The sequence below is a fragment of the Spea bombifrons genome, chromosome 4, assembly GCF_027358695.1.
Source record: "Spea bombifrons isolate aSpeBom1 chromosome 4, aSpeBom1.2.pri, whole genome shotgun sequence".
Lineage (NCBI taxonomy): Eukaryota > Metazoa > Chordata > Amphibia > Anura > Pelobatidae > Spea > Spea bombifrons.
The window spans coordinates 6,041,286-6,068,655 of record NC_071090.1 but is presented as its reverse complement, the minus strand read 5'-3'; the positions used below and the strand labels follow the sequence as shown (position 1 = coordinate 6,068,655).

General features: G+C 42.0%; 2 protein-coding genes across 5 annotated transcripts in view; both read left to right on the top strand.

Annotated features, from left to right (window-relative positions):
• Window positions 1-18,672, top strand: part of BLTP3B (bridge-like lipid transfer protein family member 3B) — a 33,137-nt gene extending 14,465 nt beyond the window's left edge. Inside the window, exons 5-21 of the mRNA XM_053465640.1 lie at window positions 1,414-1,603; window positions 2,164-2,304; window positions 2,904-3,074; window positions 3,225-3,405; window positions 4,225-4,308; window positions 5,208-5,387; window positions 6,624-6,715; window positions 7,328-7,469; window positions 8,170-8,363; window positions 8,705-10,059; window positions 11,083-11,249; window positions 11,771-11,913; window positions 13,108-13,258; window positions 15,098-15,351; window positions 16,767-16,875; window positions 17,105-17,316; window positions 18,227-18,672. Of these exons, the coding sequence (XP_053321615.1) occupies window positions 1,414-1,603; window positions 2,164-2,304; window positions 2,904-3,074; window positions 3,225-3,405; window positions 4,225-4,308; window positions 5,208-5,387; window positions 6,624-6,715; window positions 7,328-7,469; window positions 8,170-8,363; window positions 8,705-10,059; window positions 11,083-11,249; window positions 11,771-11,913; window positions 13,108-13,258; window positions 15,098-15,351; window positions 16,767-16,875; window positions 17,105-17,316; window positions 18,227-18,349 (3,889 nt within the window). The 3' untranslated portion in view covers window positions 18,350-18,672. The remainder of the gene's footprint in view (window positions 1-1,413; window positions 1,604-2,163; window positions 2,305-2,903; window positions 3,075-3,224; window positions 3,406-4,224; window positions 4,309-5,207; window positions 5,388-6,623; window positions 6,716-7,327; window positions 7,470-8,169; window positions 8,364-8,704; window positions 10,060-11,082; window positions 11,250-11,770; window positions 11,914-13,107; window positions 13,259-15,097; window positions 15,352-16,766; window positions 16,876-17,104; window positions 17,317-18,226) is intronic.
• Window positions 18,673-26,595: 7,923 nt separating this feature from the next.
• ANKS1B (ankyrin repeat and sterile alpha motif domain containing 1B) overlaps window positions 26,596-27,370 on the top strand; it is a 32,793-nt gene continuing 32,018 nt past the window's right edge. For 2 of the 4 annotated variants that reach the window (XM_053465677.1, XM_053465676.1), the window contains exon 1: window positions 26,596-26,818. The gene's annotated coding sequence lies outside the window, so the exon portion shown is untranslated. The remainder of the gene's footprint in view (window positions 26,819-27,370) is intronic. The other 2 variants (XM_053465680.1, XM_053465679.1) reach the window with 1 other exon arrangement.

The window sequence follows — 27,370 nt, the reverse complement described above, 5'->3', positions numbered from 1 at the left end:
TAACGGAGAGAGAACTCATACAAATGGCTAATATGCAGCTGCCTGAAAACATTATATTATATGAAAACACATTATTTTTTAAAACGTATTTTTAACCTGATGCTAGTAATAGAAAAATAGTGTAAATTCCTTCAATATTTGAATGATTCTGCGCTTCGGGGAAATTAGAGTAGGATCATTCGTGTTTGTAAACTTTGTTAAATAAACGTGACTGTGTGCAATTATTGACACGGATATGGCTGCTTGAGAAGTGGACTTGCTGTGAAGCGACCTGTTGAATAAGAAGCGTTTTGTTTATTACGGCTCAGTTTGTTCGCTAAACGGTTAGTCTCGTCGAATGCTTTAACTGAGATTTATGCAAAGGTTGGAGCGGCGTACAGGTAGATGCTTAGAGCTAAACAGCGAGGAAGAGAGAAATGAAAACCCTCAGATGGGGCGATAAAGAATATCGAATATCCCGAGAATATGGAAACCCCAAAGTGGCTGCTTTTGGAATAAAGGACACTCCATTAGAAAAGGAGACAGAACCGAGAGGCAGGAGGCAGGTGCCTGCTGGTGATCAACAGGAGAGCCTAAAGTCCAGTGTCCCAGGAAGTATCCCTTATCCAAAAATCCCTTATCCAAAATCATCTGAAATCCAAATTGTATTTTAAATAAAGAAAATTCAGATAAGGGATAATTATGACGGACTTTCCCTGCTGTCTGCCCCATTGTTCCGGCTTCTCCTCGTGGTCCCAGAGTGCTTCCAGTCCATTGTTCAAGCTTCCCGAGAGCGCTTCCGCTCTCTTTTCTCTTTTCTTCTTGCTCTGAAGAAGCATGAACAACAGAAAGAAAGTGCTCTGGGTCTACGAGAAGAAGCCTGAACAACCGAGCGGATACAGGTGAGAAGACAGATCCGCTATCTGAAATTATCCCTTATCCAAAATACTTCTGGTCCCAAACATTTCAGATAAGGGATACTCGACCTCTACTATCTGCCTCTTCTTTCTTCTGCCTTCTTTCTTCGTCTGCTTCTCCTTGTTATTAGCTCCGTTATCAAGGAACTTCCGCAAAAGGGCAAAACCTCAGCTCTTTCCCGCCCTGCCCCCACCCTTTTTCAGAAATACCCCAAGAAGCTTGAATATTGCAGATGGATTTGGGGAAAAAGAGAATCCTTTGCTCTTTCTCCTAAAATCTATCTGGTGTCTTGGAGTACCTCCGCGAAAGGGTGGAGCCATGGGGACAAGCCTCTCCCGTTCCTCCAGTGGGGGGAGAGGGCGTGCCCAGAGGCTCCACCCTTTCGCGGTTCATGGAGAAGCGGACGAAGAAAGAAGACAAGAGGAGACGCTGATTAAGAAAGAACAAGTAGAGGCAAGAGAGGAAGCGACAAAAATGTATTCAATGTTTTATTTCATTTTTTCTTTTTGTTTCCAGTGAATATGGTTTTGCTGAGAAAGTAGTTGAAGGAATCTCCCTCTCTGTGAATTCCATAGTAATCCGAATTCGAGCGAAGGCTTTCAACGCCTCTTTCGAGCTCTCCCAGCTGAGAATATACAGCGTCAATCCGCAGTGGGAGCACGGAGACCTGAGATTCACTCGCATACAGGATCCTCTTCGTGGAGAGGTAACCTTTTTATCCTTCAGGGTTCTCAGAAGTCTTTAAAAACCAAACAAAGCCAATGTGACCACTTTAAGGCTCGGTATGTACTAGCCGTAGGGGGCCACATCAAAATTAAGTTTGTACTTAAGAGAAGAAGCCAAGAAGAAGGGTTTCTCGTTTTAATTTCTTCTGAACGTTGAAAAAATTGCACAGAACTCCACCAAAAACATAATAATAAAAATAAAAATAATAATAATAATAATAATAATAATAAAAAACTATAACATACAAAAAGTTATTTTCTTTTTCTCTTAATAAAACATCCAAGATCAAACGTGCGATTTCCTTAATTTTTCAGAATTCATTTGTTTCGATGCTACATTTTTTTGCCTTTAGTGTTTTTGTCTTGGTTATTTTGAGCCTCGTACATGTAATGATAGTAAAGTAACGCTATTTGATCAGAACGTTATTTCTATTTATTTTTTTCTGTACATTTTACAGGATTAAAAGAAATATCTGATTTACCGTAACTCCATTTTTCCGTGGAGATCTTTATATATATTTTTAATTTTTGTGTCCTGAAGGTCTTGACGTTTAAAGAGATCAACTGGCAGATGCTCAGAATAGAAGCAGACGCGATTCAGAGCTGCGACCACGAAATAATGAGCGCTCCTGTCCGTTTAATTACTAATCAGTCCAAAATTAGAGTCACGTTGAAGAGGAGGGTGAGTGCGATTTTAATATCTGTAATCTTCAAAATGTGTGCTTGCTTCGCCATCTGCCTCTTTCTTCGCCATCTTCGCCCATTTGGAATCTGTTACGGGGATGACGCAATCCTTGCTTGTCACATAAATAAGAAACGGTGCGATTCTTTAATTAATAACACTCGGGGGGGGGGATATTGTGGGCGCCTACTAACTTTTCTCTTAGAAAAATAAAAATATAAAAAAAATGCAAAAATATGCATTATGGCAACAAAGCCTACCAGCCTATCAGTGCTCACTCCTTGTGTCACATGACTACACTGTTGTGGTCCTTCTCATTCCATGTACCCCATGGTTCTTTTGAGCAGCGGCATACCGGGGACCTGATCACCCAGGAGAGCCATGTGCTCCCCACTTTTGGACTGCCACCCCACTGGACCTGCCACTCCAGATCTGACCGGCTAGGGTCAAAATACGTCGCTGCCCAACATGTCGTAAATCGACCTACTACTCTATAGTCTACTATTTTGAAGGGGAGCGTGGTGTGTCTGCCATTGTGTAGCCATGGCCGTGTGATGTGTGTTTTATATATATGATTAACGTTCAGATATGTGTTACAGCTGAAGGACTGCAACGTGGTGGCCTCGAAGCTGGTCTTGATATTGGATGATTTGTTGTGGGTGTTGACGGACTCCCAATTAAAAGCCATGGTGCAATATGCCAAGTCCCTAAGCGAAGCAATAGAGAAATCCACGGAACAGAGGAAGAGTATGGTGTCCGATTCGGCACAGGTAACGGAACCTATGGTGAACCACACCTTGTCAGGTGGTCTTTTGATGTTATGTGGGACAGGTCAACCCCTGTTCTTTTGACACGGTGTGATTTATATATATATATGGTTGGAAGAGATTGGTGAGAGTTGCCTTTGTTGTTTTTGGTAGAGTCCAGCACCCCCGGCCAGCGCCCAACAGGTGAAGACGCAGCAACCTTCTGCGCCCAGCGAGCAAAACCAGGCCATTTTAAAGCTCTTCAGAGATTTCGACGTCAAAGAGACCTCGTATCATTTAGTCATCTCCCACCTGGATCTTCACATATGCGATGACATCCACTCCCCGGAAAGAGGTGAGAAGAAGCGAGGGCTTAGAATTTGTGGCTAACACGGCGAGGCGACACGGGTACTCTCTAGCGGTTGGTGACTCCCATAATCCTTTGCTGTGTATGGCCTTAGAGTCTTACTTCACCAACGGCTGGCGGGTTTTTTGGTCAGCACCTAGAACCATGTCGGTAAAGGCAAAACTATAGAAATTGTGGAGCAAAATGCTGAATTTGGAATAATCACAAAAAAAAAAAATTCTACTGTAATTGCCCCAGTAATTTGTACTTTAGCACTTTGCCAGAGAATTCTTTTGTTTTAAACAAACATGACATCTGTTAATCTTTAACATAAAGTAGCTATTCCAGTTGCACTGTGTCTTTATATGATTTATTTTTAATATGATAAATAATGTAATATTTTTTAATATATATAATATGAGAAATATATAATTTTGAACATCACCCACACAACTCTTTAATACCAATTCTCTCCCCCCCTCCCCCCACCGGAAATTATACTTGAATAATGTCAAATTATTTCCTAATAATATTTTTTCAAGGACTAGATAATTCAACATTGTTGTCACATGACACAAAGGTGTTTATTTGGTAAATGGAGAGTTGTGGCGATTAAAAACAAAGACTTTTGGAAACGCGTTGCTGCTGTAGAAGAAAGCTTTTTGAATTATTATTATTTATTGGTTTATTGATTTTATTTATTCATATTCCGCAGCTCTGCACAATGCGAGGTTACTTTGTATAATCTGTTTGCGTTCCTGTGGTTATTATTACTCGGTCGTTATTTTGTCCAGTTGGTTTTAACCAAAAGTTTGCGTTCTGTTGTAGCGTTTGACCGGAGAATAAGCGGAGGCGCGATGCAGCTGTCTTTCAGCCATCTTACTGTGGATTATTACCCGTATCACAGAGCAGGTAAGAATTCTTCATATCCTAACATGACTTATTAAGAGTTACGTGTTCACGCATTTGGGTGGTTGCTAGGGACGTAGTTACTGTGCGGCTTGTTTTTAAATACACACTGAGAGGGTGGTAGATAAGTGCAACGCCCTCCCAGCAGAAGCGGTAGAGGCTAATGTGGTGGGGTAATTCAAACATGCATGGGATAGGCATATGGCTCCTGAATCGAAGACGAGACAGAAGAGCAGAAAATTGAGCAAGCTATATTGGAAAATTGAGAGAGTTTGTGGTTAAAGTGTTATTTTTTTATATATTTGTTTTAATTTTTAGAGAGAGAGAGAGAATACAGTCAGTGTGTAAAGTCCTCTTTCTCCTTTCTCCCTGGTGGCTATACGTGGAACTGCAGTAAAGCTTATAGAAAAGGCTTATGGCCCAAATCCCTCCTCACCACCTCTTTGATTATTTAACCACCTTGGCAAAAATACGCATTGGCATGTAAAAGAAAGAAAACATTATGGCAACAAAGCCTACCAACCTATCAGCGCTCACTCCTTGTGTCACATGACTACACCGTCGTGGTCCTTCTTATTCCATGTACCCCATGGTTCTTTTGAGCAGTGGCATACCGGGGACCCCATCACCCAAGAGAGCCATGTGCTCCCCACTTTTGGACTGCCACCCCACTGGACCTGCCACTCCAGGTCTGACCGGCTCGGGTCTGCCATACGCAGCCAGCGGTCTCCTCTATATAAACTATAATAAACTAAAATTAAACTCCAAACCAGCTACACGGATTGATGAGCAACAAGGACCATCTATAGGTATTTCCATAGATTATTACAGTTTTGGTAAAAAGGTGCGGATTCAGCTATTACCCTTTATATGTCGCCTATAAAGAATTTGCTCCTTTGCAGGGGACAGTTGTAGCCACTGGATGTATTTCGGAGACGCCACGAAGACAAGATGTTCCTGGGCGCAGGAGCTGCTGCAGGAATTTAATGCCAACGTGGACTTGTTGAGGCAGGCTGTTAAGGATCGTAGTTCTGCGTCCCCAACAAAGTCTGTTCCCAGCGTCTCCCAGCAGTACGGGACAGGTATGTAGTTAGGACCACGTGGGGGGCTTGACTGCTTAAGACTTTCCCATTAGATCACATAGTTATGGTTACTTACCTGCAGGTACTGACTATGGACTATGCCGCCATCTCTGAGATGGCGCAATCTTTAAAGAAATAGTCTGCCCTCTGTGTAATTGAAGTTCCTCAGGGCGCTCTCCTCTCTTCTCATTGTCCTCAACGACAACCAAGTCACTGAACGGAATGGTTTGCTGGTGGCAGAGCACAAGGGTCTCAGAGACCTACAGCTGTCCAAGCTAGATGCCACCAAACTGGGCTGTCCCATATGTGGGAAGGATGGGAAGCTGATGCTGAGGCAGGGTTTAGGGTTAAGCTTGGCTCCCTCCACACTTGGCCTGCTTAACTGAGCCAGGCTTGAGGTTTAAGCCTGTCCACCTTCCACTACACTTGACTTTGTTGGGCCAAACCAGGCTTTGGGCTTAAACTTGCCTCTCTCAACACTTGACGTGTTGGGTTGAGCCAGGCTTGAGTTTCAAGCTCGGCTCCCCCATTCTTGGCTTGTTGGGTCGGATCAGGCTTTAGGCTTACGCTTGGTGCGCCCCCCCCCACGTGACTTTTTTGGGTCGTATCAGGCTTTGAGCCTAAGCTTGTTTCACCAGTGCTGGATTCATTGGGCCGAACGAGGCTTTGAGTGCTGATCTATTTCAAACACACCAAAATAATTCTATATTGGTGCGGCCAAATCAATTCACAATGATACATATTATCCGTTTGTCTACAAAGATAACTCCTTATAAAAACATTTTGTGGGGCAACACTGTACTTTCTCTTTTAGAAAAAAAAAAATTGCCGTTCCAAATTTAAGAATTTTAAAAACAAAAAAAATAGAAGTAGAAAAATAAAAATCAAACAATTATCTATAGAACTTTGTTCTACAAATCCTTTCCAAAGAATCCAAATAATTATGCTGGTATCTTGTTATATATATTAGTGTTGGTGGTTCGAGGTTTCTTCCATTTCCAGTGATTTTTTTACTAGATTCCGTCTCTTTAGTATTTATTCACCCGATGTTCAAAAGCTATGAACAACTTGGCAGATCTGATGATGTTGCCTTTTACTTTTTTTATTGGTTTGCTTTTGTCACTTTAAAGAGGGATGAGCCGTTTCTGTGAATGGAGAATACCGGTGCAGGACTCATGTGATCTGAAAAACGCTTTTAATCTGGTTTGACTCGCGGTCTCTGTCACCCTGTTACAGGTCTTGAAGGCAAATCCCCCGGAGAGCAGCCGCAGTCGAAGCTCATGTCCAGTTCATTTGTAGTTCGGCTCGCTGACCTAAATATTTTTCAGGTAAACACCTTTGGCCATTTTATGTTGCTATAAATTTGTTTGTATATATATATATATATATATATATATATATATATACAGTATATATATATATATATATATATATATATATATATATATTGTTACAATATTAATGTCCATAGATAAAATATAATATTTTATTTTGGAATATTTGTATTGTACACTATTAAAAAAAATAATAAAATGCGCTACAGGGAAGAAGATTATTTTTTTGGAGTTTGGTGAAAATAAAAAAGCTATGTTATTTATACAGAGCGATAAATGTGGTGTTTTACATCTGGTTCCCATGGTAACAGCTCCCTGTTTAAAGCTGGGAACTTCCTAGGATTAGCTCACCTGGAGCTCTCCCAATCTGTCTGAATGTTTTAGCTGGGAGGGGTGGTGCTGGATAATGGAGGGAGGGGCTACACACAGGCCATGCCCCCAGCTCCACCCAGGCAATAAAGAGCCCCTCTGAGGAAATCAGCTTGACTAAAAGGGGCTTCCAGGGGGAGAACCGAGTTTGGCTTTTTTTACCTCAGGAATTGTTCTTAGTAAATAAAGCCCACTGTATCCTCTAATCTTTTCACTTCCACACTGATGTCATTTCAGGTTTCTACGGCAGATCAGTGCCGGGCGTCCCCGAAAACAATGATTTCCTGCAACAAGAAGAGCCTGTATCTTCCTCAGGAAATGTCCGCAATTCATATTGAATTCACCGAATATTATTTTCCCGATGGAAAGAATTTCCCCAGTAAGACTCGTTGTTTGTGGTTATTCAGGCAAAAAAAAGAAAATAACAGCCTCTGGCCGTTGATGAGATCATCAGACGTACATTCTAGTAGAGTTTTAGGACCTCGCCAATTAACATGGGATTAGACAGTGAGCTTTGGGGCCTACCCTCTAACTGAAGATGTCTCCTGAGACCGTCCCTGTTCCTTTTAAAGGTCCAGCTTAGCGATTCTTGGTGGGAGAATCTTTAGGTCTCATGAGTTTCAGTAAGATTTTTTATTTAGGTTGATGCGTGAGTAGTAATGGGAGAGGAACACGTTCCTGGAGGTGACCTTGAGGTCTTCAAGACATCTGACCAACTTAACAAGAGTTAAGAGATCCCACACCTAGTTGCCACAAGTCAACTAAAGTTTCCTCCAACTTCTACCTGTGCTAAACTTAGAGGCTAGTGAGCAGACCTCTTCATATAACATGCCCTTTGGCCACATGTCATGTACCATCTTGAAAACCTCCTCAATCTAAATACCCCAACCAAAGCTAGATGGCTACCTCAAACTCTAACACTGGAGAAATATATACCTTTTAATGGACCTCGTCTCTTTTGGTGTCACAGAGGTGCCGCCCTATGAAGTTTAGAGGGCTGAACAACATCATTTATTACGATATAAACATTTTGTTCCGTTTTATATACATACGAGTGACCTGTCATTCTTTACCAACAGTTCCGAATTCCAACCTCTATGTACAGCTTAACGCGCTGCAGTTCACGTTGGACGAGCGAAGTATTCTGTGGTTAAACCAGTTCGTATTGGATTTGAGGCAAAGTCTCGACCAGTTTATGGCCATGTATAAACTGACGGACAGCTCCAAATCAGACGAGCACGTCGACGTCCGCGTGGATGGGCTGATGCTGAAGGTAATTCAAAATGTCCGCCAGAACACGCTGAATATTTCCCAGCTTGGTATTCTATGTGGTTTGTCTAATTTGAACATGCGCTTTGTATCTGAGATGTTTTACCTGACATCTGTAAACCCGTCTGTAACAAGGATAAAGGGTCTACCAACCCATAGAAGAGACCACTTTGGGCCAAGTTGACCTGTGAACCCATGTCCACCACAAGGCATTTTAACGCCTCGAGACTTAATAAGAGTTTAGTGGTTTAGAAGTCGGTGGAAGACAACACAAGTCTTGAGGCGTGATGTCATTCTAGGGCCACGCAACCCTTCACGCGTGTTGATGTTGTGTTTGTTTTGCAGTTTATCATACCGTCTCAGAAGAAGATGGAGTGCCACCACGATCAGCCCACGGCCATCAGCGTCCAGACCTCCGAAATGATCGCCAGCAACAGCAGACAGTCCCCCAACTGCAGGCGTTCCGACCTAGAAGCCATATTCCAGGATTTTAAGGACTACGATTTCTTCTCCAAGTCGTTCAGCGCTTTTCCGCGATCGCGGGAAAGCTTCGACCTCCTGCATCCTATATTTCAGAGGCACGCCTTCGAGCAAGACACGCAGATGCACGACATTTACAAAGGACACGTCTACCCCAAACTGGACTCCAACGCACTGAAGGCCTCCGCTGCTAGAGACATCTGGGCTGTACATTTCACCCAATTTTGGATTGATTACGAAGGAATAAAAAGCGGGAAAGGCCGACCCGTTGGGTTTGTCGACGCGTTTCCCTTTTCTGCCTGGATCTGCCAGCCGGCCCGGTTTCTGCAGTCCCAAAAACGGACGCTGGCGGTCAGGGACAATCCGTCGGGCATTTCCAAAAGCGAATCCACGGACTTTGCCGGCAGGTTGCAACGCAAACAGTTACTGAAACAATATTATAGCACGGAGACCGGCAGCGTCAACGGTTCCTTGCAGAAGTCCCAGTCCTTGGACAACAGTTTAGAAATCTCCTGCGCGCGTGAGGCTGCCGAAGCCGACGTCCACGTCCTGGCTCACATACAGAAGCACGTTAGCGCGCAAATGAATCACTATCAGTATGTTTTCCTTCTCTTACTACAAGAATCCCTCAAACAGGTAATGGAGAACCTTCAGAAGGACGTAGAGGCTGTGAACGGCAAACCGGCAGAGGAGACCAAGATATCTGTAGGGCTGTTGCTTAAGAGTGCCGAAGTGTCCATGTTGCTGCATCCCCTACCGGAGGAGGACCCTTCAAAATCTCTGTCACACGAAGAGAGTCCTTTAGTGGGCAGCAAGACATTATCCCCGTCACGAGAGCTTTCGAGCGACACCATAATCAACGCAGACGTTGACTTGGGCAAAGCTGATTTAATCTCTCTTGATGAGAAACCCGACCTCAAAGATTCAGAATGTTTACTTTCGCAATCCTCCAGTGACGCCTCGCTCTTGAAAAGGAGTCCTAGTTTGGAAGCTACCTCTGATGCATCTTCTCTGAAAGCAGACAATGATGTCCCATGCCAGCCGGGTATTACAAGCACGCCTAAGGACGGCGGCCAAGCGCACGGGGTGGACAGCATGCCCTGCCCGTTTAACTTACTTGAAGAAAATCACATTAATGGACAAGACTCGGCAGAAGACCCGCTTATAAATCCACAGGGGTCAGACATCTCGAAGAAGCACCTCGTATCTCTAGATATCAGGTATGCAATATGGCCTATAAAATATTATTGTCGTGGCCTCAATAAATTCACTAGATACAATGTTTATAAAGGCTCAGATATAAGCTAAGTGTACTTAATTTAAATATGTGTAATGTTGTTGTATATGAAATGTCGCGCTGTTACCGTAACACGATAGTGGCGCTAGTGGAAAAGATGGTCGGGACGGAAAAGTTTTTGCCACCGTCTGCCATATATCTCATAGAGGCCTTCAAAAGTCATCTGAGGTTTTGCTGGGATATCGAAGATACAGAACTATCACAACATCCAGGGCTGCATTATTATTATTGTTATTTATTGTTTTATATAGCGCCATCAAATTCCATAGCGCTGATTGTAGCCTATGCTGAGAGAGAATCTGTTGGTCCATCATATATATATATATATATATATATATATATATATATATATATGATAAAAATAAATACTATCATTTTTATTATATATATATAATAAAAATTATAGTATTTATTTATATATATCTATATCTATATATATATATATATATATATATCTATATATATATATCTATATCTATATATATATATATAGATAGATAGATAGATAGATAGATAGATAGATAGATAGATAGATAGATAGATATAGATACAAGTATATGCATAGCTGGATGTGTTGCTTGTGCGCCATCTTGTGGACAAAAATAAGTTCACGTCTGGTTTTTATATCCTTATAGATGCCAGACTCCTTAGTTTTGGAACTTTTTTTCAAAATGTTTTTAAATATTCTGATTGAAGACATTTCCGTTATTTTATTGCCTTTACCCACAGCTGGGGTTTATTTAGCCCCCCTTGCAGGTTTGTTTGCCTGTATTGAAACCATTAATGTCAATGACTTAACTACATATTATAAAGGCTTAGTCCCTGTGAGCTTCCCCTGTATGACGGGCCAAGATGTGCCCTTGCTGCCATTGTCTGTACTTAGAAGTTTATTATCTCTATTATTATTATTTTTTATTATTATTATTATCTCTGTATTTTTCCTAAGTGGGACACCCAAGGATCGCTGCTCTTCCAATCCACCTATCTTCTCTGTTTCTTACAAGAACATGAAAAGGAGCCCGTCGCAATTTTCGCTGGACAATATATCAATCGACAGCAACATGCTGGATGAGCAGCTAGCTGAGAGTGATGGGAGTGACCACCTAGAAGGCAGTAAGTCATGATTGGTTTGAATTGACGAAAACCTTTTTCAGATATGTTTAAAAAGAAAATATTGCTGGCCTCTGTTCTGCTGGTACTAATTTATTTCATTCATAACGAAAAACCCTCAATTGTGAATGAGATCCTATTTTTTTTGAACCTCAAAGGAGGAGAAATGTTAGAACAAGAGATCATCATCTAAAACTAGAGGGTCAGAGGCTCAGATGTGATGGTTGATAGATAAGTGGAACAGCCTCCCAGCAGAAGTGGTAGGGGATAATACAGTGAGGGAATTTAAACACGCATGGGATAGGCATATGGCTCCTGAATCTAAGACGAGACCAACGACTGATTAAGGTTCGAGTCTTTACAGCAGGAGGAAAAACGGGCAAACTAGACGGGCCGAATGGGGCCGATCTGCCGTCACATTCTATACAAATATATTGGCGTCGCAAGCCAAGTTCTTCAGTATTGTTCATCCATTTTATTTATGTATCTTCTGAAAAGTAATATAATGTCCTGTTTTGCTCCAGCGCTCGAAGGTTTCTCCTCCCTGAATTATCAGTCCGCAGGGGACGCAGGCAGCGCGGAGCTGAGGAACGAGGATTATTGCGCATCTTCCCCAGAAGTGATGAGTGCGGTATACGAAAGTACACAGGACTCAAAGAATGACCTGGTAATCTACCTGCCGTCACCGTGTGTTTATAGATTATATGTAATATATATATATATATACTACTGTCCAAAAGCTTGGGGTCCCAATGCTGTAAATGAGTATTGTAGCTGGAAACGGCTGATTTGTAATGGAATCTCTTCATAGGCGTACAGAGGCCCTTTATCACTCCCATCACTCCCGTGTTCCCATGGCCCTTTATCACTCCCATCACTCCTGTGTTCCAATGGCCCTTTATCACTCCCATCACTCCTGTGTTCCAATGGCCCTTTATCACTCCCATCACTCCTGTGTTCCAATGGCCCTTTATCACTCCCATCACTCCTGTGTCCCAATGGCCCTTTATCACTCCCATCACTCCTGTGTCCCAATGGCCCTTTATCACTCCCATCACTCCTGTGTTCCAATGGCCCTTTATCACTCCCATCACTCCTGTGTTCCAATGGCCCTTTATCACTCCCATCACTCCTGTGTTCCAATGGCACGTTGTGTTCGCTGATCCAAGTTTAAAAGGATAATTGAAGTTTAGAAAACTCTTTTGGAATTATGTTACAGTGAAGTGACCCCAAACTTTTCAACAGTAGTATGTATGTGTGTGTGTGTATGTGTATATATATATATATATAATGTATAAAGAAAGGTGTACAGCATGGAAGCAGCAATCTTCCTCCGTTTTAGTCGTTTATTATTCCGGCTGACAGCTGTGTGATGCGGTTTCACATCTTTTAGGCCTCCCACATTCTACCCATCAGAAAGCGATGTGCATCGCGTGTCCTTACATGCCTCTGCCTAATACCTTTTTCTTATGTCAAGGAAGATAACAGATGGCAGAATATTTTTATTTGATACATTTTAGCCTTTATTACTTTGGAGTGAGTCCAATTATTTAAAAAAAAAAATACCTATTTATTCCAGCGAGCTACGCAGCGACTGTATCCAGGCGGCAGCGGCTATATCCTCAAAAAATCTTTTTTTTGAACTTATATATACGGCAGTCGGTTTAGTTAGAGATTCATTTTATTACCAATATTTTTAAATGAAATGGAATTAAAGTGAATAAATTCAACAACAAAAATATAAATCCTGCTGTAATAAAAGGCATGATGCAACATACTAAACATTGTGATGTCATCGAGGATTTATGCTATTCTAGACACAGCTCGTATTTAGTTATTTTGTTGTTTTATCTTTTCGCAGGTGTCTGTGGTAGTATTTAAACTACTTGATGTCAACTGTGGAATTGACATCAAAGGAGAAGATGCGACAATTTGCTTACAAGTTAACCAAGTGGTTCCAAGCCAGCTGGGAAACGTTGGCGTTTGGCAATATCTCAACAGCCGGAGCATGAGTAAGGGGCCTCTGTGTATGTTCTTGGTTTATGTAATGTGCGAAATAAACCTACCAGGGCTATATCTCACCCCATGGAGGTAAATGGTTGGGAGCATGGCCCTTTATCACTCCCATCACTCCTGGGTTCCAATGGCCCTTTATCACTCCCATCACTCCTGTGTTCCAGTGGCCCTTTATCACTCCCATCACTCCTGTGCTCCAATGGCCCTTTATCACTCCCATCACTCCTGTGTTCCAATGGCCCTTTATCACTCCCATCACTCCTGTGCTCCAATGGCCCTTTATCACTCCCATCACTCCTGTGTTCCAATGGCCCTTTATCACTCCCATCACTCCTGTGTTCCAATGGCCCTTTACCACTCCCATCACTCCTGTGCTCCAATGGCCCGTTGTGTTCGCTGATCCAAGTTTAAGTTTAAAAAGCTAATTGATGGTTAGAAACCCTTTTGCAATTATGTTACAGCCAGAAATGTCCTTGTTTTCCATGAAAACAGCTAAGTGACCCCAAACTTTTGAATGGTTGTGTGTATATATAACTAGAGAGGGGGGTGGATACACAGTCACATGGATTGACAGATATATAAATCCATTTGCTTCAGACTATCAGGTCGCCAATGACACGCTCTGATGTCATGAGCTGGCGCTTGGGTCCTAGCAATACGTGGACTTTCTCCATCACTGCTAGATCGAATATCATAGCTGCCCGGGACACGCAAAAAGTTATTTACTAAAGAGAGAGAGTTGCCAGGAGGTCTGTGATTTGAATGCCCCGAACTCCCTATGCATTAACAAAGGGCCATGGCTGGCAAAATTCTCTGGTCCTGCACCATGTATAGTTCAATCAGTGAGGTGTCTCTCAAGAAATCTCACTCATATAAAAATGCTTTATACAGAGTGAGCCAAAGCTACTCAATGAGCAGACACTCATTAGAGTGGAGATCTTCATAATGTAAAGTGAGGTCAGGGAGGTGAAACTGCAACTCTCCTGTCAACTCAAAATTGGAGGAACCCCAAACAGTGGAGGTTAGCCTAAAAATATTAAGAACCCGGGGAGAGAGACCCCAATTACTCCTCCTCATGAAACCTGAAACAGAAACCTCTGTGTACCTTCTTCTCCATGGTCCGATGATTCTCGCCACTGATTGGCTACTCGAAGCGGCCAATCGTTGGCAGGAAAGTGGTCCCATTGAGATCAGTAGGAGCGCTCCCTCCCGTTTTATGACTCTTTTTATCATCCGTTATCGTCTCTCCTCTAGTTGAGTAGATATGTTCTCTTTCCATCTTCTTTCATGTTGTCGCTGCTCCCTTTCCGCAGCTGTGAATTGTCTGCATTGTTTGAAGGATCCATTGATCCCCTCAACGTCCCGTTTGATGTTATCAGGTGTTAGAAATTACAATTTACTGCTGTTTATCCAGCTTTTTTTTATAATTCTGTATAATCATGTTTCTGTTTTTTCATGTTTTATCATTATTATTATTATTATTAACATAAAGAGTGGACATTGAGTTGATTATGGATACTCAATGGCAGGGATTTATTTCAGAAATATTTATAAAATAATCCGTCACCCCAAATGCTTTTATTTAATGTTCCCGCTGCTATTGATGGGCGACAGTCCCTCTCTACAGCGTCGATCGTAAATACTAACGCTAAGCATGGCCACCATCAGGGGGTACAGACAGTATATTGGGATCTTCTACCTTAGATACACCAACCTACCCATGCCCCCTTCTTAGAAGTAAAGAGGGGAAGGATATTTTTTAACACGAAAGGCATCTTGGTGGTTTCACAGAACGGGAGTGCTCATATGTTCATCGTATGTCCTGTCTTCTTCAGGTTCAGAAAGTAAACCGACCGAGGAGAGAAAGTCATCCCCGGAGATCAGCCTTCGACTGGAGACGGGTCCGGGTGCTAAAAAGCACTCTCCTCTGGCTGCTGAAAATGGCTTCCTACAGTGCCACGTGACCAACTTCGACTCCCAGTTCCTCACGTCTTCTCTGGCAAACATTCGGCATTTTGTGGAAGATGATGCCGTGGCTGAGGTTATGCCAATGAAGATCCAAGTTCAGAATGCCAGGATACATCTCAAGGTAACTTGGGGGCGTGTATATTATATATATAAATAAACAAAAAACAAATCCTACTCCATGTTGGAGACCATCTAGACAAAATATTCATTCACTGGACAAAATATTAATTCACTAGACAAAATATTCATTCACTGGACACAATATTCATTCACTGGACAAAATATTCATTCACTAGACAAAATATTCATTCACTAGACAAAATATTCATTCACTGGACAAAATATTAATTCACTGGACAAAATATTCATTCACTGGACAAAATATTCATTCACTGGACAAAATATTCATTCACTAGACAAAATATTCATTCACTGGACAAAATATTCATTCACTGGACAAAATATTCATTCACTAGACAAAATATTCATTCACTAGACAAAATATTCATTCACTAGACAAAATATTCATTCACTAGTGGCTCGGCCCTTTTGTAGAAGTACTCCAAGAGGTCAGAATTTTACAGACAGATTCACGGAGAAAGAGAAGTGTTTCTGCGCCTCTCCTTCTCTGCAAATCTGCCCTCATTATTCTGGCCTCTGCCCTTTACGTCTATTAAGGGTGGAAGACGTGCATGGAGGCTCTGTCCTTTTGCAGAAGCGTTTCAGGTTATCTATCTATCTATCTATCCATCTATCCATCTATCTATCTATCTATCTATCTATCTATCTATCTATCTATCTATCTATCTATCTATATGTTTGTATGTATGTTATATACCCTGGGTATTATCCTATAGAATTGTCATTAGTGTAGACACCATGTGGGTCTTGGACACCAAGGTATAAAATGAAGAAAATATACGGTATATTCCAATCTCTCAGGCAGAACACGGAATGTGGATTCTCGTCCCACGCAAAATTCATGTGACCCGTGTTATGTGCTGCTCGGGGGGCCAAATCGCAGATATTGGAGAAAAAAAATTACTTAACTGCAGGCAAAAAAAAATGCATTTCAGATGATAACATTTCCAATATCCCTAGATCCCGGGGGAAGCGTAAAGCTAAAAGTAGCCTGGCTTGTGGTAGATTAGTATCAGAAATAACAAAGTATCCCATGAATCACTATTTAATAATATTTTCTCCAAAGCACACACTTTTATTGGAATTTTACATCATACCGTACGAATTTCTACACGTTAGCCCATCAGCAGGGAGACTTATGTGGCACAACCGGTTACAAAGCCAGGTTGACATAAATGTGCGTTATTAAAAACGAATGATCCGCGAGAGGTCAGGTTATCTGAGATTACGTTAAGCTCGAGCGGTGGGTAAAAGGGTGCCAATGTATACAAGACAAAGTATGTAATACAGATTCATATCTCCCAGCTGTCCTATGATAGGATAGAAAGTCCCTATAGGAATGCACTCATTGATATAAAACCTGATCTTGGACACTTTATAATATTTTTTCTCTAGGATGACAGCCCGCGGAATAATAACACCGACCCCGAACCGGATCCTGTGATTCTGAACATCGAGAATCTCTTCGTAGAGCGGTGCGATGATGGATCCTTCCATATTAGAGGTGCGGTGGGATCTTGCGTGTTAAGAAAAATGTATTAGGGGGTATTGTGGAAAGCAAAGGGGTGTGGTTAAATAATAGATCCGCCCCTTTGCCATGCCTACTTTTACCTTTGCTCCACCCCATCCCATATATGCCGCACCCACAATATATAAAGTCAGCTTGTAGAACCATGTAGGGCTTTCAGTGGTCGAAATCCTCCTTTTTTAATGAAATATCGTATCGTTTTTAGGTGTAGCCGATCCAAGCACTGACACTACAACCAACCACAAGGAGCTAAACAGTATTATTCTTCTTAAGCACGAAGACACTAAAAACATGAAAGAAAAAATCAATGCGACGAAATGCACGCAGACGCTTTGTGACGTCCCCCCTGGACCTCCCGATCGCTCGGAGCTGCTCACATACAAGGGCCGGAACCCGCTTCATATTACTAAGGAACAGGTGTGCTGCACTCTTTCATCGCTATTTCTTCTTATCACGTTGGCTAAATTAAAGGGACAGTTTAATGTCTCTGACACCCCCCAATATATAGAATGGGCAAATGCATAGGGGAGGATTCTGCAGACCCCCCGACCTCTATGCCTTAACAAACGGTTTAAAGGGACCTCCCGGCTATCATATATATATATATATATACACATTAACCTGTGTATGATGGCCGGAGTGTCCCTTTAAAATATCTTCCACGGATACGAGCAGTGATTTCATTATTTAATAATATTTAATAATTAAATATTTAATAATTTGGTTTAATTATGATATTTAATCATGATGCGATATCTTGGTTGGCCTACGTAAATACCAATTTATTAACGATTTTCTGCTGGAAAGTAAATTCAGTATTATGAACATTCCCAGTGCTGGTGAATGTATAGGAATTCCCAGAAAGAATTCTTTAGTCATTTAAAATGATTACAAATGAAACGTACAATTTTGCCTCTTTCCAATTTTTTTTTAAGGAACGGATAGGTTGCTGCAAAAAGAAATAATTAAATGATAGATCCGCTAGGCATGCTAGAGAACTCTAAGTGGAACATCACCTTAAAAAGTGTAAATAATGTTACCACTGAGCGCTAAGGATTTTTTTTTTTTTTTACCCCAATCTCAAGGTCTCAGGGTGAATGGGCAGTTTTTTTTATAAATATCATTTAATATTCGGTCTTAAAAATTCCCAGATTATGGAAATTACCAAAAATTGTCAAAATAAAAAATAAGTGTATTTTAAGCAATCGTTTTCCTTATTTTTATCCCCCATTTTTTTGTAAATATTGATTTTTTTTAAAAAAAAATCTTTCTTTCGTCGCCTTCATACATCCCAATAGTGAATATCCTTTGTTTCTATTGGTTGCAGCTTCTAGAAGAGAATGAATGTCTGAAGCAGGAGCTGGCCAAAACAAAGATGGCACTCGCGGAGTCGCACATGGAAAGGGACAGCCTTCTACATCAGATCAAGAGGATAACGTTTGAAAAGTAGATGCGAAACACTACGCTGTACCGAAAAAGGGACGTCCGCGATGGAAACCATCAAAACCACTTCCCATTTTACACAAAGACGCGGCCGTTGTGCAGTCCCGTTGTCGAAAAGCAACTAATAACTTCTGGCCTGAAAATGACTTTTTTTTCCCCCAACAGAAAAAAAGTGTTAACATAAAAAAACTACTCGAGGGAATTGTTTCATTATTTAAGGATTGTGTATCATCAGATATTGTTAATTAACTTTAGAAAACTTTTAATATTGTTTTGAGGATTATTTTTAAATTTTTATTTGCACTATCAATAAATAATAATTAAATGCAACCGCGTAAAAGGGATTCTTACTGCGAAAAATGGCCCGAAATACACTATATGGCCGAAAGTATTGGGACGTCTGATGTCTCTGATGCCAGGAATCGGTAGGCAGCCAAAGCAGTGCAGAGGGAACGCGCTGACAGGGCTAGAAAAAATGATAATTTAGTTTAAAACAAGAATAGGTTTAGTTAACATGAACACCAGAGTGGAACATAATAATTCGTTGTGACATTTGAAACAGTAGTTGTGACAGTTGAGAAAAATTAATATCTAGGTGGAACAGCACCTTTAAGCTTTCCCTGACCAGCCTTTTGGCCAAACCTTGCAGCCTTTACCGAGAAGAAAGCTGCAAGGGTTAAAAAAAAAATGTTGACCACTGTTTATATAGAGATATATATATCTCTATATAAACAGTGGTCAAAAATGTAATTTTATATATTTAGATATAAATACACTCACTGGCCACTGTATTAGGACACCTTGCTAGTACCGGGTTGGACCCCCTTTTGCCTTCACTCTTTGTAGAAAACTTTCTACAAGGTTATTTCCTCAGAGATTTTGGTCCATATGGACACGATGACATCACGCAGTTGGTGCAGATTTGTCGGCTGCACATCCGTGATGCGAATCTCCCGTCCGCCACATCCCAAAGGTGCTCTATTGGATTGAGATCTGGTGGCTGCGGAGGTCGTTGGAGTTCAGTGACCTCATCGTCATGTTCAAGGAACCAGTTTGAGATGATGTGAGTTTTGTGACACGGTGCATTATCCTGCTGGAAGTAGCCATCAGAAGACGGGTACACTGCGGTCATAAAGGGATGGACTTTGTCAGCAACAATACTCAGGTAGGCTGTCGCATTTAAACAATGCTCAATTGGTACTAAGGGGCCCAAAGCGTGCCAAAAAAATCTCCCCCACACCATTACACCACCAGCCTGAACTGCTGATACAAGGCAGGATGGATCCATGCTTTCATGTTGTTTACTCAAAAGTCTGTCCCTGCCATCTGTAGCAGCTGGAATCCGAGACTCATCAGACCTGGCAACATTCTTCTGGACTTCCATTGTCCAATTTTGGTGATTCTGTGCGAATTGTAGCCTCAGGTTCCTGTTCTTAGCTGACAGGAGCGGCACCCGGTAGGATCTTCTGCTGCTGTAGCTCATCTGCTTCAAGGTTCAACATGTTGTGCGTTCAGAGATGGTTTTCTGCATACTTTGGTTGTAACGAGTGGCTATTTGAGTTACTGTTGCCTTTCTGTCATCTCGAACCAGCCTGCCCATTCTCCTCTGACCTCAACAGGGCATTTTCATCACACAACTGCCGCATATTTTCTCTTTTTCGGACCGTTCTCTGTAAACCCTAGAGATGGTTTGGGTGAAATTCCCAGTAGCTCAGCAGTTTCTGAAATACTCAGACCGGCCCGTCTGGCACCAACAAACACCATGACACGTTCCAAGTCACTCAAATCCCCTTTCTTCCCCATTCTCATGCTCGGTTTGGACTTCAGCAAGTTGTCTTGACCACGTCTACATTGGTTGGCTGATTAGCTATTTGTGTTAACAAGCAATTGAACAGGTGTCCCTAATAAAGTGCCAGCTCTTGTGCCAACCTGTTTTGCCAAATGCACCTACGAAAGTATCTATACGTCTTAATAATCCCTGAGGATAAAAAATGTTATCCGTCCTCCATATTGAGGTTAAAGAAATAAAAACGCTGAATTTCTCTGCTTGTTACTAAAGAAAGGACGCATTTAATCTTGTTTATGCATAACGTGTGTGTTTTATACGTTTATTTTTACATTTTTCTTTCCGCCCCGTCTTTCCCCAGCACCGGCGTACAAATAATTTGTACGAATTTAGCACGAATTAATGAAAAAGGTTTATTAATAGACTGACCCAGCAATGCCTACGGCTCCAGACAATGGGACCATACCGTCTTCCTTTAAATTGGTTTTGTTCTGTGCTGCGTGACTTCCGAGTAGTTAAAGGCGACTTATGCCGCGGTGCCGTTTAACGTGAAAAGTGATTTTCTTTTTTTTTTTTAAGGAAAGAAAACTAAAAATAGAGATTATTCAATGCCCAGTAACCCGTGGAAAGTTGGAGGAGCTCTCAAATGTAACCTTCTGCTCTCTCCGAGAACGGCTTAGATCTATAATATCGATTGCCACTGGAAGAAAATTATAACCAGTTATTATTATTGATCGATTTAAGTAGTGCTATCCTATGCCGCAGCGTTGTACAAAGGGACAATAAGAGGAACATTTGTCATCTAAGGCTACGCATACACACACCGTGAAGCCCCAACCCAACAGATGCAACGATGGAGGTCCTCATTTGGTGGCCTTCTTTGGGCCAAGTAGAGTCTCACTCCGATTCCAAGAATTCTTAAGAAGAATGTAGACTTCTTCGTGTTCTCTAAAAAGCCGGGCGAAGATAGAACTTTAACCCTTTGAGAAGCAGACAGCGGAATGATACATTTCGAGCATAGAATGGGTAAATGTGAGGACGATGTGCAGGAAATGCCCCCGTGATGGAGCGCAGCTCAAAGAGCCTATGTTTTAATGTAAATAAGGGGTCTGCAGCTGACAGGTGCTTTCTTTAATGGAAGGATTTTCTTGCTCCCGTCTGCATTTTAATGAACCAGGAAACGCGATCAATCTCGTTACTGAACCCCGCGCTTGAATTGTCCTTCTGTATCTAAACTGGCCCTTTTCAAAGCTTCATTGACTCGTGTCTTCCTCCATAAATGGGGCGATATAGCAACGGACATTAGATATCTTTTTTTTTTCCTTCTTTTGGTTTAAATCGGCAATCTGATGTAGGTTTAAGTAATCATGAGTCTCCGTTTTCAGCCTCTTCCCAACCATGAAGGGCATCGCAAATTACAATATGCCGGTACGGGCTCAGCGCATTAACATGCAAGAGCCTCTTTGTCTTATCTGCAGAATATACAACCATGGTTCAGGATTTTATTCTTATTTAACCTATAAACTATTCAAAAAGAATCACTTTTTCTTCCTAGCTCTACATTTACGGATGTACTCATTCACTTTTACAGGCACTGCGTGTCATATGGAGCCATGTTAATAAAAATATGACTTTATCCTATATTTTTCTAGGGAAAATATTAACTGAGCGTCCTGGCATGTCTTCACAATGTTTGTAAAACAGAACCAACACTGCCTTTTCTGCAGGTATGGCAATGAAACATGTTTGAGTGGCACATTCAGACCTAGACCATCCAAGCCTAGAGTGACAGGTCCACAGGGTTGATAGTCCTTCTGCAGGAAAACTGTGGGACGATCACCCTATTGGGCAATCTGGCCCCCGGTTCAACACATCCTTAAGTAGAGGAGCCGCTGGTTATGACATCATATGGCTCGATAGAAAGGATGGTGGTGTGGAGGTGAGTACTGAAGTTCTGCCCAGGGACAGGCATAAAGAGGACCACCTAGCACGAATACACCACCGATCAGAAGTGAAGGCCAATGAGTAAGAATCGTTGTGGTGTCTGAATCCAGTACCCTTTCTGGTCAAAAGAGTGAAGAAGAGTTTCTTGCCAAGCCTGGTGACTTTAAACATGATGTCCACCAAACCTAGAGAATGTCCTTATAACTCAACAAAAGGACCAAAGTTCCAGCTCCACGTGAAGAAGAGAAATAAATTACTCTCTTCATCATTTGGTTGAACTGGAAAAAAAATCTAAATCTAAGGACCTGTCTTCCCAACATTCTGGCAAATTCTAGAACCATTCGTCATTAAGTTGGGGGTGGCTGCTATACGACTGGAGTCTTCTCTGTGTATCTTCATGGACCAAATGACCTCCTCACAACCAGCAGAGCAAGGAAATAGGTGGAAGCACCAAGTAGGGGGGCAGATGCCCCATTTTTAAATTGCCCCCTGGTTTCCATTAAGACGCATGCAACGTTTTTCTCTGAAACATCTCAATTTCACAAACAGTCTCATAATGTTTGACCCAAGCGCCCAAAGAAGTCATTTTTTATGATTTGGGGTTATGTTTCTATCCAGATCTAATAATTAGCAACAAAGGAGTAGAACTTATTGTCATTGATATTACGGTCTTAATACGCTTTACATTTATCTTACTTTATTTTTATGACTCTAAAACATAAAAATACAATCAAAATATAAAAAAAGTGATTTCAGCGGATATTTTGATGGGTTGTTCGTATGGCTGCCAAATTCATGACGTGCAGTCCAGCTTTTTCTTGCTCTTTTGAGATGTTGACACATTGTTTCAAAACCATTTCTAACAAAACGTAATAACATTTGTGCCAGAAGTTCAGGTTTTCCCCCAAAAGAACTGTCCATAGCCACTTATTTAATTTAAAGAGAATGTTTCCCACTTTCACCTTTGGAAACTTTATTATTTAGTTTTATGTTAGGGTTTGTCAAAAGTTTGCCTAACGTTGATTCCCCAACCAAAGATCAGATTAAAAAAAACTATAGATTTTATAGATCGAAGATTCTTGTCTGTTCTACGGCTTCGTGATTCTGAAATGGCAATGGCTGAAGGAGAAACCGATATTTTTATATTTTATACTATATTTTATATGAGTTAAACGAAGAGAACTCAGCTAACATGGTGAACGAGGAAAACCTGGGACATAATAGTATCCAGCTTGGAGAACGAAGACACGATGATGAAGATCATACAGAGAAACCGTATTCCTAAAATATTCTTCCCTACGGTCTGAACGATTTATCTTCTGATGATGACAACAATGACTCCTCTTCCACCTAGATGTGATCGCCATGGGGATGTTTATATGATGACCCTGTCTTCTGATGATGACAACAATGACTCCTCTTCCACCTAGATGTGATCGCCATGGGGATGTTTATATGATGACCCTGTCTTCTGATGACGACGAGTCTCCTCTTCCACCTAGATGTGATCGCGATGAAGATTATTATATGATCACGCTGTCAGAACTCAGTGTGGAAAAGAATTCAAACATAGGAGAGCCTCCTCGTCAACCTACATATCAACGTGAGGAGGACGTGTGTGTGTGAGCATAGATGTGTAATTGTGTGAACATGGATGTGTAATTGCGTGTGAGCATGCATGTATAATTGTGTGTGTGAATGTATGTGTTAGTATGAGTTAGTGTGTGTAATTTTATGAGTGTACGCATATATGTGCCAGAGTGTATGTTGGAAAGGGGAGCAAGGGGCAAAAAAGTCATTGACAAGTTGTTTGGGGGCAATGATGGCACAGACCAGCTGTTGGGGGTAGAGTCGGGGCAATTTTCGCACCAGGGCCCTGTGATTTCTAGTTATGCCCCTGCCTGAAATGTGATGTATCCATTACTACCTAGGTAATGAAGGCTGGTCAGTTGCAGCAACTGCCCCACCCATGGAGATGGGCTTCAAATATAGTTATGCACTAATTGTTACCGTTAAAAGTTAAAGTCCATGTCCCATTCAACCCAACCAATGGAGAATTATATCAAAGTATGTTTGAAATACTTCAATGCCAATTTTTTAACATTTAAGGAAAAAAATAAAGTACACGCCTTATGGAGAAACTGCAGCTCCAAAACTGCAACACACCAATCCCCAATGTGGTTCCATTATCCCACCGGTTCTGGCTGCTTGAAGCAACCAGTGACAGGTAAGTGTTCCCACTGACTCCCATGTTTTTAATGTAGATAGCCTATCCCCCCCCCATGGACACATGACTTTTCTAAATGTTCCAGATCCAATCAAATCCTGAAGAACAATAACTCCCCCGAAATATATCTTTCTGCCGTCATAATTACACACCAATTATCTCCAAAATCATCAGCTCCACTTCTATTTCCCTACATTACTGAGAAACCTTAATTAAAATAATAATTACCAACGGCAATCCTCACCCCCTTTGTAAAGCGTAATAATAACTTTTCATTAAGTTTTTTCTGTTTTTTCTTTTGCTAAATAAATCTAGAATTGCTCTTTGGAGGTTCTTCCGAAATAAACATCGAGGGGACAGTACCAATTAAGTATATTTAATATATTTAATATAGTTAGCGAATGGTCCACCAAACGGTGCTTCACGGTGTGAATACAGATCAGCCCATAGAAGGAGATCGCTCTAGAAGTTCTTGAACTACAGATCAGATGATTTTTAGGAATTTGGGTCAAATTATGTGGGTTATAGGAAATGTAGTGCAGTATCATCTTAATTCTTACCTAGCCTGGGTCTATGGTTTTAGCAGAAAGCAAAGTAGTAGGTGGACGTTCTAGATCAATGTAGAACCCATAGCTAGGGATTCTTCCAAAAACTCACAGACCGGTTGTCCAGGAACGACTCCGGCTATGTAAGTGCTCCAGGTACCCCATTCAGTACTCTAACCATAGGCTGAGAAACACAGCTCTGGGTGACTGGAGCTTCTGACCAGGACTGCTCAGCAGCACTGGTGGTACGAGCACATGGTTGGGTTTGACCGGCTTAACTTATTAGTCAAGCGGAATAGGTGGGAACCAACACACAATGTCCTCTATGGACGCTGCAGAATTGTTTAGCACTGGATTGAGGACCCCAGTGTAAGAAGTGGGGCTCAGTTTAGCAAAGCCACCCTCCCATGGGTGGCCCATCTTAACCATTATTGAACCCAATGGCCAACAAAATCATAACGTCGATGAATCTTCTGGAAGGAAACCCCTGAGAGGTTGTCAGCCCCTCACACCACTAAAGCTCAGAAAGCTCCAGCGATCCTCCTGAAATTCGTGTCTTCATCTCTTTTATTGCCAGCCTTTAATTCTTCTCGGGGGACACGAGACTTCATTTAGAGTGCGGTCAACTTGAGGATTGAGTAGAAGCTCAGACTTTATTATTTTGTTTTGTTATTTTTTTCCGCTGTATCGTAGTTTCAGGATATTGGTCACTTTTATCAGGCTTCTGGCACAAATACAAATAATATGAGTTATAAAATAATCCCAGAAATCCCAACATTCCAACCAGAACCTTCGGAAGAAAAATGGTTGAGGCTGGAGCAGCTGGGAATGTCTTCTGGAAAAATATTACCAAGCATTTTTTTAAAAGTACCCACTCATCCTCAATACTAGCTCAGCTATACACACCCACTCACCCTCCAACCTACACCCCTCTACACACACCCACTCAATCCAAATCCTACACTCAACTACACACACCCACTCACTCCCAATCCTACAACCATCTATACACACACACTGACCCTCCATCCTAAACCCATCTATACACAGCCACTCAACCCAAATCCTACACTCAGCTACACACATCCACTCACCCCCAATCCTACACTCAGCTACACACACTCAACCCTCCATCCTACAACCATCTATACACACCCACTCACCCATTCAGCTTCATCCACTCGCTCAGCTATACTCCCAAATTAAATTTAGCTATACACACACACACTCACTTGTCCACACTCAGATACAAACTCACTCTACACTCAGACACACACACCCATTTACCACCCTACATTCAGCTATACCCTTCCACTCACCTACTCATTCAATAAACTCACTCACCCACTCAATCCTCCATTCTACACACCCACTCACCACCCTCCACTCAACTACACCTCCGACCCACCTGCTCATCCTACACACCCACTCACATCCCCATCCCACACACTCCCACTCAGCGAACTCACACACCCACTCACCCCTCCATCCCACCCAGCCAGCTGCCCACCTCTCACTGCACCCACCTTCCGCGCAGCGCGAGGCTCGCTCCCTCAGCCACTATTACCGTGCTGCCTGGAATACCCGCGCACTGCTTGACTGACACCCGATATCCATAGAAACAGAGCAGGCAGAGGCGGCGGCGGCAGCGGCTGGCGGGGGTGACGGGCCCGCGTCTTACGGGGAGTGCGGTAGAAGCTGCTCTGTATTCTGTGCATGTGAGATCATTCACTAACCGTATTCTCTGGCCGGGGGATGAGGATCTGCAGGGAGAGCCTATCGCCCCAGCTCACGTGTCGCAGGGTGCCCTGAGCATCGCAGCCTCTGCACCGCTCCGTTATTTGTAAATAGGATCCCAGTAGATCACAAATAGCAGCAGAGAATTTTTTTTTTTGCCAAGCCTTTGGATCCAGTGAGGGGGCTGGTGACATAAGATCCACTGGATCCGGACCATTTCTGCTCTGTGCTGGGGTGGTGAGTGCTCACTGATCACATGCATGTTGCATGATATTATGTTGCATACATGTACCTGCATCCTGATGGATGGGGGAGGGGAGGGGGGGAGTGCATGCCCCAGACTTGGGATAACTTTACACTCATAATCAATCTGTATTTGCCACCCTGGGCTGGTGGGCATTGGCTGTGTGTGGGGGGTCTCACAGGGATGTCAGGAGGATGGATGATGGTACCCAGACCCGCATCCAGCCAGCAGGTACATCCAGAAGCCGCCTGCTGCCAGAAGGACAATAGCTTCATGGATACAACGTATCCTCGCTCGCTGAATGCCATTATTTATAAAGGATTACATATGTTGCGATACCACGTACATGCAAACAAACATGCATGTATATATACACATTTACATATACACACATATACATTATATACATATATATTTATATATATGCACACTGTACAGGTATATATATATATATATATATATATATCAATACACACATGCACATATATGTATTATATATATATATATATAATTATATTTATTTCTTTATTTATATGCACATTGTA